Source organism: Oryzias melastigma, linkage group LG2 (genome assembly GCF_002922805.2).
Source record: "Oryzias melastigma strain HK-1 linkage group LG2, ASM292280v2, whole genome shotgun sequence".
In the NCBI taxonomy this organism is placed as follows: Eukaryota; Metazoa; Chordata; class Actinopteri; order Beloniformes; family Adrianichthyidae; genus Oryzias; species Oryzias melastigma.
Genome location: NC_050513.1, coordinates 16,987,165 through 16,998,214, shown reverse-complemented (window position 1 = coordinate 16,998,214; position 11,050 = coordinate 16,987,165). Strand labels below are relative to the sequence as shown.

The 11,050-nt window shown below is 37.4% G+C and overlaps 2 protein-coding genes across 2 annotated transcripts; one reads left to right on the top strand and one right to left on the bottom strand.

Annotated features, from left to right (window-relative positions):
• The first annotated feature begins 2,284 nt into the window (after positions 1–2,284).
• On the top strand, positions 2,285–4,709 carry LOC112156817 (gastrula zinc finger protein XlCGF7.1). Its single transcript, XM_024289197.2, has one exon. It carries the CDS (start codon positions 2,352–2,354, stop codon positions 3,315–3,317), a length of 966 nt encoding a protein of 321 aa, XP_024144965.1. The 5' UTR covers positions 2,285–2,351; the 3' UTR covers positions 3,318–4,709.
• A 2,627-nt stretch (positions 4,710–7,336) lies between these two features.
• LOC112156618 (zinc finger protein OZF-like) lies at positions 7,337–8,916 on the bottom strand. Its single transcript, XM_024288860.2, has one exon. It carries the CDS (start codon positions 8,826–8,828, stop codon positions 7,485–7,487), a length of 1,344 nt encoding a protein of 447 aa, XP_024144628.2. The 5' UTR covers positions 8,829–8,916; the 3' UTR covers positions 7,337–7,484.
• Between the last annotated feature and the right edge of the window lie 2,134 nt (positions 8,917–11,050).

Below are 11,050 nucleotides of genomic sequence, written 5' to 3'. Positions count from 1 at the left end.
AAGTAGTGCTGGACGATATAGAAAACAACTTGTATCACGATATAAAATATTTTATATCACGATACGATATATATCACGATATATGACAATAAAGTACATTTTCAGCTATTCTTTGATAATTTCCCTGATGTTGCAGCAGCTTTTGTGAAAAGTTGTGACAAAAGTTGCGCCTAAAAATGTTAATTATGAAATAAACTTCACATTGTAGTATTCCAACTCTTTTTATTGTGACAGATGCTCTAGGAAAATACTTCATCATCACTATATACAATGTTGCTGTGCTGTCATTTAACTTGAATAGAACTGTGGAACACAAAATGAACTTTTAGTCCTTGATGCTCATAATAACACAAATCTCTGTGTGTTGATTTAAACATAGATTAGAATAAAATATATTTTTCCAGTGAAAAATTATAAACTTAAAAAAACAGCATAATCAGATTAATCCTCAAATTTCCAAGTTCTCCACAGAAAGTGGAAATGTTCAACATTTCCAGAGTCTCTCTGCCTTTCTCTCATGTTGTGCAGCAGCTGTGCGCCGCGCAAAATGACAGACCGATCCATACCTGCACCGCGCCGCGTGCATGCATGCAACAGAAGACGCATTGTTTTTTTAAGTGTTCCAAAGGTACGACATGATCACATATATGGATATAGTTCACTCTGAAAGGCTTAAGAAAATCATGGTATGGCTCTCTAACACTTCTTTAAATATATAAATGATTTAACTTCAAACTGAAACAACAGAAATATAATCTGAAATTCAAATATACATGAATACAAACAATGTTAACATACCGTGGAACCTCCAAAATTCCAGGCAGACTGTCTGGCCACTGATAACAAAAACACAAACTTTATGTTTTTTTTATTATTATTAAAGATAAGTGCAGGAAATCTGAATGTAAAGGAGGGGGAAATGAATACAGCTACCAGCACTGTAAAAAAATAAATAAAAAAAATACAGGGATCATATAATATGAACAGGCTGAACAATATCTATCCCTACTGCTAGTCATCAAAGTACTTTGTGAAAGTTTTATGGCACAAGTTTGGCTCTGGCTGGATCTTTGCTACAAGGGTTGATAATTACAGCGACTGATCATTGGACACTGGAAGCATGTTTTTCCAATACATACTCTGCTACTAGTAAGTTCAGTTCTGTGTAAGTTACACGTTGCTGAGCTGTAAAGTCCAGCTTGGCTTGTTTTAGGGGTGTTGCTTTGTCACTGGAGAACAGACTGCAGCAGTTTGGGGGCTTAGTGCTTTATCAGACTTAAACGGCTTGAGAAGAATTTGTAGCAGGACACAAGGGGAATTTTACGTAAACCTGTTTTTCCTTTCGGTTCCATGAAAGTAAAATAATGTCGACATTTCCATCCTGAAAGTGCTACTTTTGTTGCCAGGCTAGTCATTGCTGCCACTCCTGGTTGTTTTGTATAGAGCATCTACCCACCCACTTGACTCCTTAACCAATCATCATCTTGAATGCAACTATTACTCCCTCTGCATCAAGCACAAACTTCTCGTGGATCTGAAGCACTGGAGAGAGAAAAAAGCGCTCCAGGCTGATCAATAAACTGGTAAACAATATGCCATTACTTACACAAAGTAAACAAACCGTGTTGTAGCAAAGATGAAAGTAATACGTTTTTTTTTTATTATTATGTTCAAGTCGCAATTTTTAACGTTTCTCTAACAGTAATGGAGCCTTGTTTTCACTCTGTTATTGCATTTGTAACATCTATGCAAATCTATGGAAGTAAAAAACTGTAGCGATCCGAGGTGATTTAATATTTTAGTGGAGCTTGACAATACGCAAAATAACTTAAAAGAATAAAAGGGTTCATTCTTTTGTTTGTGTTCCTGCAGTCCTCCCCCAGCACTGGGTGACTGAAGAAGATCTCTGCAACCAGCAAAGGAACTTCAGAATGGAACAGGTGGAACCAGAACCTCACATTAAAGAGGAAGATGAGGAACAAGAACCTCCACACATTAAAGAGGAGATGGAGGATCTAGAACCGCCACAGGTTAAAAAGGAACAAGGGGAACCAGAACCTCCACAAATTAAAGAGGAGCAAGAATGGTTCTGCATCAGTCAGGATGAAGACCAGTTTGATACGAAGCAGGAGACTGAAACCTTGTTGGAGTCTCCTACTCATGAGAAAAATGAGAACAGTGAAGCAGATCTGAACAATCAGCAGAGCTTGAATGGAACTGATAGTCAGGATGAAGAAGGAAACCAACATGAAGAATCAACATCAACTCCAGATGAAGAGACAGAGCCACAGAACAGAGATCAGAGGAAGAGAAGAGACAGAAGTCATGTCCAAAGTGTGGACAGCTCTCACATGTCAGAAAATCAATGCGACTCTAATTTTAGAAAAAACTCAAATAATTTAATTTTGGTAAAGAAACGGAAACAATCTCTAAACAAAAAAAGACTTTCATCTGTGAAGTCTGGTAAAAGAACAAAAAAATCACTCGGTGAGTCTGATGAAAGACCTTATGTCTGTAAAGAATGTAGTGTGAGCTTTAGGTACTGGTCTAAGCTCAGAATTCACATGCGAATCCATACAGGAGAGAATTCATGTAAAGAATGTGATAAAAGATTTAGTAAAAGATCACAACTCACAGCACACATGAGAATTCATACTGGAGAAAAGCCTTTTTCTTGTAAAGAATGTGATTCGAGTTTTATTAAAAAAGGAATTCTCAAAATGCACATGAGAACACACACAGGAGAAAAGCCTTTTTCCTGTAAAGAATGTGATAAAAGTTTTAGCAATAAAGGAAATCTCAAAACACACATAAGAACTCACACAGGAGAGAGGCCTTTCTCATGTAAGAAATGTGATAAAAGTTTTAAACAAATATCAAATCTCAAAACTCACATGAAAACTCACAAAGGAGAGAAGCTTTTCTCTTGTATGGAATGTCATTTAAGTTTTAGCTGCATATCTAATATGAAATCACACATGAGAACTCATACAGGAGAAAGGTCGTATTTTTGTAAAGAATGTGATAAAAATTTTAGTAAAATATCTAGTCTTAAAGCACACATGAGATCTCACTCAGGAGAAAAGCCTTTCACGTGTAAAGAATGTGATAAAAGTTTTAGTATTAAAGGAAATCTTAAAACACACATGAGAACTCACACAGGAGAAAGGCCTTTCTCTTGTACAGAATGTAATAAAAGTTTTAGTCAAAAAAATAGTCTCAACATACACATGAAAACTCATACAGAAAATAAGCTTTTTACTTCTAATGAACATGAGAAAAGTTTTAGTCATGAATCTAGTCTCAAAGTACACTAAAACAGTGGTCCCCAACCACCGAGTGCCACTGGGCCATGGAAAAACTAATATATTACACCTGTTTGTTTTTTAATCCCGGATTTAAAATATTTATTTAGAAATAACCGAATTATCTCACCTACAAGTTTGGTAAGTGGAGCAAAATGACTACGTCTGATTCATCTTTTTTCTTAAACGTCTTTTGGTTTTGAAAATTGACCGGATTGTCTTGATTATATCTCAGTGACTTAAGGGCTAAACAGCAGTCCGGTGGACTGTAAAACAAGAGTAAACATGTGAGAAGTCTTTTCATGTCAAACGTGTAAAATAATGAAAACGCTAAACTTAGAAAGCACTGGGGTTTATTGGCAAGAGTTGAATACATATTTAGCTCTAGGATTTTTATGTGATGCAGTTTTATATTTTGTCATGTGAGCAAATATTTGTTTGTAAAGAAACTGATTTTTCAAAAAATGTAATAAAAGGTCTATACCATGCTTTTCTGAAGCCTTTCAGAGTAAACTTTTACTATATGATCATATTATTTACCTTTGGCACACTAAGGAACAAATAATTATGAGGTTATTTTTCCTACCCATAAGTAAGTTCTCAGATATGCTTGAATGGATCATAGACCCCTTTGGGGTTGTTTTTTAGTGAGGAATGGACGTTATAACACTTAAAAACTCAAAGTTGATTTTACATGGTAAAAATCATTTAATGAAGAGGCAGATAAAGAAACAGAATGGTGTTTATGTCTTGTTTTTTGTAATCCTCAGTTTTCTATCCCAATCTTTTAATGTGAAAAATAAAGCAGACGTGAACATCAGTCAGAAGTGTGGAGTCTTTCTGCTGTTTGTTGGTTCTCCGCAGGTTCCAAAGCTGATCTCCTCAAGTCCAGTTCTGACTGCTGAACTCAGGACTGAGCTCAGGCTGTGAAGAAGACTGAAGCAAACAGCTTCTCTGTGGTTTTCTCATCAGTCAGAGTTTCTGTTACAGAGAGTGGAGCAGTGAGGTTCGGCACGTCTCAACAGAAATCTTCCATTTTCACTCTCGTTTTGTTGAATCTCTTTAAACTTCAGATTTTGTCTTGGAAGATGAGTATTTGGAGCTTTTAGAATTTATTTTATTCTGTTTTTATCCTTTAAAGAGATTCATCTTTTCACAACAAGCCTGAAGAAATGTAACCAGAAGGCCTTCATTCTGAATTGATTCATAAAGTTTATTTTTTAAAAAGGATTTTGTTCTCTATCATAAAATATATTTAATATTATACCTCTATCACATCTAAGTTAAATATGTTGTTACTTGTGATTCTTTTGGATTTCAATCTATTTTTTATAAATGCAAATGCAGTAAAAGAGGAAAAACTTTTATTTTGAAGTCTGCAGCTCTTCATCTGCACGTCTCCTCTTCCTCTGGACATGGTTTTAGTTTTTGAGGAGATGAGATAAAGGAAGATAGGGAGAATAAAAGAGGAATGTCAAATGATTAATAATTAAATTATTTGTGTCATTAGCTTCCATTTCATTTAACCAGAGACATAGTCAGAGCCAAGTGTTTATGTTACATAAATACATTTATTAGTCACCTTTGGTTTCACTGCACCAAAATGTAAGTAATGAAATAGTGTTTCTGTTGTCCAATAGTTTTAGTTTCGGTACCTAAATCTGAACTGTAATTTATTAAGTTACTTCATTACTGACAAAAGTAATTAAATTACAATAATTTGTTGCTTTGTAATGCACTATCCCAACATTGTATATAACATCCAATTTTTAAAAAAGTATTAGACACAACAAATTTGTTCATTCTTCAGGCTGATCAGACAGAAATTAATAAATCTGTGCTGCAGATCTCATGTTTTCCTCTAGAGGGCAGCACAGCAGCTTCAGTCATTGTTGCTGTGAGCCTGAAGCTTCAACGTAAGCTGCAGCTTCATTCAAACATTCACACAGAGATGTGACCTTAAAGAAGTCTGAACAGAAAATTTCATCTGAACTCTGCAGTCCAGAACTTGAGCCTGCAATGTTCCGATCAGAGTTCTGCTCTGTGATCCAACAGAACCACCTTCATGGGCTCCTGGTTTCTTCTGGATCCTTCAAACTCAAGTCCTTTATTCAGACTCTCTGACTGAGTTCATGTTTGCACAGAAACTTTCAGGATTCTCTTCTTCCTCACGTCTTTCACTCTCAAGTCCTGCAGCACAAACTCACTTCTGAATGTGGATCATCTCGGTCAGACGTTCAGCAACATCAGAGCTGTGCATGTTGTCCTCCTCCGAGTCCTTCTCTGCAGCTGAGACCAGAGCTTCACAGCTGATCTGACACCTTAAGTCCCACAATCTGACATCAAACAGAGAAATATTAGGGAGCCGTGAAGGGAGCTGGAGGTCCAGGAACTTGGTAAACTCAGTCAGGTGGGACCCACCCTGATGAGAGAGTAATAGATTACATTCTCAGTTGGAATCATGACAGCTTCTAAACGAAAATGCATTTTGCCATGAGTAAGGTGCTATTTAGCTATTTCTTTTGGATTTGGACCCTAAAACATGATGGCAAAGGAAAATGCAAATTAATTACTTTAAGAACTTAAAACAGAAGATGATCTGAAATGTAATTTGTAGTCATAAGTTATTAATTACTAAATACATTTTCAAAATGCATGGCAAAAGTGCCTGTTGAACTGACAGTTCTAAAAGGGAATTTTCATTTGAATAAGGGAACCAAAAAAAACATGACATTTATAATCCAATTAATTTTGCTTTTATTTAATTATTTAATTAAAAAAATGTCAGATTAAATAACATTTATTCATCTTGAATCCTAAATTGTAAAATGCATTTTCAAATGACATGATCACATTGCAAATTTCTCTTTGAATTATGGGTGGAAAAAAGGTGCCTTAGGAAAATATTTATCGCATTTGAATAAATCTGACTCAAAATCAAGTTAATAAAGAAAGTTTAAACTCCGTGTAGAAATTTTACAGACTTAAATTTTAAAAAGTTGCTGATTCATGAAAACTTGTAAAAGAAATACTGAAAAAACTCCCAACAGCAAAAGCAAATTAGACTAAATCCTGTTTGGAACTTTAGCAGAGAAAATAAGTCCTGCGTTGGAGAAAAATTAATAATGAGTCAAGATAAAAAAAATAAATGAAAACTGGGATTACCAGTTTGGGTCTGAAAAATGATCAAAACCATGTTAACCCTAGTGCTACCCTAGGCTTGTTTACATTAAAAGTAGGGTCATCTGGACCACACAAGACAGTGTGAGGAACTTTTGTTTTCAAGGTTTTTATATCTTCACTGGTGTCCATGGAAGGGATAACATATCAATATATGGGTGGGGGTCATCTGGACCCCACAAGAAAGCACAAGTAGTAAGGCAGGGAAAACTGGCCCTTGAGGGCTGACCTTGGTCACCCCTGTTATACGTGTTCAGCATAAATTGACACAATACAACCTCTTCCCAGATGCCGATCCAGTTATTAGTTGGGGATACACATTTTTGTTTACCCTTTAATCATCCCAAGTTGCATCTGAGAGAAGCTTCTCTTATTTATTAAAAAAAAGGCTGCTGAGCACACTCAGGAGAATGGAGGCACTTATGCTTGTGATTATAATAATGGATTGTATTTATTGTGTATCCATTATTCATTCACTTCTCATTCATACTTGGTGATGGTAAGCTACTGATGTAGTCTGACAGAGGCGTTGCTGCCAGTATCGGCCTTTGTCCCTTCAACCATCACCAGGACCATTCACATGCGTTCACTGACCAGTGAAGCCACATTGGCTGCAAAGAGGGTTAAGTGTCTTGCCCAAGGACATGACAACAGTTGGCTGGCAGGAGCAGGGATCAAACCGCCAATCCTTCAATCATTGGCAAACCTGCTCAACCACCTGAGCCACTGCCACCCAATGTGAATAGAAAAATAAATGTTCATTTCCATTGACTGTGATAAAATAACAAGGTTGCAGAAACTAGTGCACTTCTTAAGATCACCATGGTGCATCCAGGAAATAAAGACACTTTTCTTTTCTACAGTTCTTATTATTTATTCTAATCTTCTGAGAAGAAAACTTTGGGTTTTTAGTATCTGTAAATTACAATCAGCATCAAAAACTAAACATCCAAGAACTTGAATAAAACTTGTATCACATTCTTTACAAGAAAAAAAAAGCTATTCTCCTGTGTGAGTTCTCATGTGTGCTTTAAGACTTAATAAATGACTAAACGTTTTATTACATTCTTTACAAGAAAAGGGCTTTTCTCCTGTGTGAGTTCTCATGTGTGATTGGAGACTAGATTTAAGACCAAAACTTTTATCACATTCTTTACAAGAAAAAGGCCTTTCTCCTGTATGAGTTCTCATGTGTGTTTGGAGATTAGATTTAGTACTAAAACTTGCATTACATTCTTTACACAAAAAAGGCTTTTCTCCTGTGTGAGTTCTCATGTGTGTTTTCAGATTAAATACATGACTAAAAGTTTTATGACATTCTTTACAAGAAAAAGGCTTTTCACCTGTGTGAGTTTTCATGTGGGATTTGAGATGAGATACTTGGCTAAAATCTTTATCACATTCTTTACAAGTAAAAGGCTTTTCTCCCGAATGAGTTCTCATGTGTGATTGGAGACTAAATTTAAGAGTAAATCTTGCATCACATTCTTTACAAGAAAAAGGCCTTTCTCCTGTGTGAGTTCTCATGTGTGTTTGGAGATTAGATTTACGACTAAAACTTCTATCACATTCTTTACACGAAAATGGCTTTTCTCCTGTGTGAGTTCTCGTGTGTTTTTTGAGGTAAGATTTTAGACTAAATTTTTTATCACAATCTTTGCAAGATAAAGACTTTTCTCTTGAATGGATCCTCATGTGAATTTTAAAGAGAGATTTTTTACAAAAACTTTTACCACATTTCTCACAGATGCAAGATCCTTCATCCGACTTTGGTTTGTTAACTAAAATATCCTTCTTGAGGTTTTTTATAACATCAGAGTCACACTGACTTTCTGACATGTCAGAACTATCCACATTTTGGACATGACTTATGTATCTTCTCTTCCTATGTTTTCTGTTCGGTGGGTCTGTTTCATTCATTGTTGATGTTGATTCTTCATGTTGGTTTCCTTCTTCATCCTGACTATCAGTTACACTACAGCTCTGCTGATTGTTCAGATTTTCCTCATAAGTAGGAGACTCCAACAAGGTCCCATCACACTGCTCTTCATCCTGACTGATCCAGCGCCATTCCTGCTCCTCCTTAATATGTGGAGGTTCTGTTTCCTCCTGACAATCGGTTACATTACAGCTCAGCTGATCATTCAGATCTCCTTCACTGAGATATATTTTTTCATAAATAGGAATCTCCGTCAAGGTAACAGTATCCTGCTTCAGATCAAACTGCTTTTCATCCTGACTGATGCAAAGTCTTTCTTGCTCCTCTTCAGTTTGTTGAAACTCTTGTTCCTCTTGCTCCTCTTTTATCTGTGGAGGTTCTTGTTCTTCCTGCTGTTCTTTCATCTGTAGAACTTCAGGTTCCTCCTGCTTCACTCTGAAGGTCCTGTGTTGGTTACAAAGATCCCCTTCTTCAGCCACCCAGTGATGGGGGAGAACTGCAGGGATACAAACACAAGAAGGAGCCTTTTTATTAATAATAATAATAATAATAATACATTTTATTTAAAGCGCCTTTCATGTCACCCAAGGACACTGTACATGATAAAACAGAATAAATAGACATAAAAACAGAGCACAATAAAATTATATAAAAAATAAATAAGTCAGCAAGAATACACAGAAAATCAAAGTGAGAAGGCAGATTTAAACAGGTGAGTTTTTAGATGGGATTTGAAAATTGGTAGGGAGACAATATTGCGGAGTTCAGGTGGGAGAGAGTTCCAGAGTTTGGGAGCCGACCGACTGAAGGCTCGGCTCCCCATGGTGACCATGCGCGCAGAAGGTACAGAGAGCTGGAGAGAAGAAGATGACCAGAGAGAACGACGGGGGGAGTAAATTTGGAGGAGATCAGAGAGGTAAGGAGGTGCCAGATTATGGAGGGCTTTAAAGGTCAGAAGGAGGAGTTTGAACTGAATTCTGGATGTAATTGGGAGCCAGTGCAATTGCTGGAGGACAGGGGTGATGTGGTCATAGGTTGAAGTCCTGGAGATTATACGGGCAGCTGAATTCTGGACCAGTTGTAATTTATTGAGGGTTTTGTTAGGGAGACCATAGAGGAGGGAATTACAATAATCGAGGCGGGAGGTGACTAAACTGTGAACCAAAATCGAAGCGGAGTGGACCGTAAGAGAGGGGCGGAGACGATTTATGTTGCGCAGGTGGAAATAGGCAGTTCGGGTAACGTTATTGATGTGGTTATGAAATGATAGCGAGCTGTCAAGGATGACACCCAGGCTCTTTACCTGGGGAGAGGAGGACACAGAAGCTGAATCTACAGGGATTGTGATACTTGGCACTTTAGAGAGGGTGGATTTAGAGCCTACAAGAAGTATTTCAGTTTTGTCGCTATTGAGTTTAAGAAAGTTTGACGTGAACCAGTTTTTTATTTCAGAAAGACAGGAGGAGAGGGACGGGGGTGGAAGAGATGAATTAGGTTTACTGGATAGATAGAGCTGGGTGTCATCCGCAAAGCAATGAAAATCAATATTGAATTTACGAAAAATATTGCCATGGGGGAGGAGGTAAGTAATGAAGAGGAGGGGGCCGAGGACGGAACCATTGGGGAACACCGGTGGAAACTGATGATGACTGAGATCGAAATGATTTAAGCTGGATGAACTGAGTGCGGTCTGAGAAGTAAGACTGAAACCAGCGGAGGGGGGTGGAGGTAATACCGAGAGAAGAAAGTCTATGGAGGAGGATGGAATGGGATATTGTATCAAAGGCTGCACTCAGGTCAAGGAGGATGAGGATGGTGATGAGTCCAGAATCAGCTGCGAGGAGGAGGTCATTTGTGATTTTTATGAGAGCCGTTTCTGTGCTGTGAGAGGGGCGGAAACCGGATTGAAAGGGTTCAAAGAGGTTATTTTGCATGAGATGGGAGTTGAGTTGAGAGGCAACAATTTTTTCAAGGATTTTGGAGATAAATGGCAAGTTAGAAATTAGACGGTAGTTGCTAAGGATATTAGGACCAGTACCAGGTTTTTTCAAAATTGGTTTGACAGCAGCCGTTTTGAGAGATGAAGGAACAATACCAGTCATTAATGAAGAGTGAATAATGGCACAGATAAACAGAAGAAGAGAGGAGAGACATGACTTGACCAAGGACGTTGGGAGAGGATCGAGCTGGCATGTAGAAAGCTTTGACTAATGTAGAAGGCTGATTAATTTAAATTACTCTTTAGTATTGTTAAGCTCCAATAAAATATCAATCAGAAGTTCTAACTTAAGTAAAATAATATTTTTTAAAAATCCATTAATCTATTTTCTGAACCCTTAGAATCCCTTCCAGGCTCACGGAGATCCTGGAGTCTGTACCAGTTACTGTTGGATGACGACGATGCACACCCTGGAACGGTTGCCAGTACGTCACATAACCACACAGCACGCTCACATCCACACCAAAGGGACAATTTAGAATAAATAGCTAAAGGAGCCATACCATTACAAATCAACTTGAAGGTGTATTATAATGATCATTCCTCACTATAAACAACCCCAAAACAGTATTTTGATCCATTCACACATTTCTGAGTAATCCCCTAAAAACCTGCGCTCTCAACAGC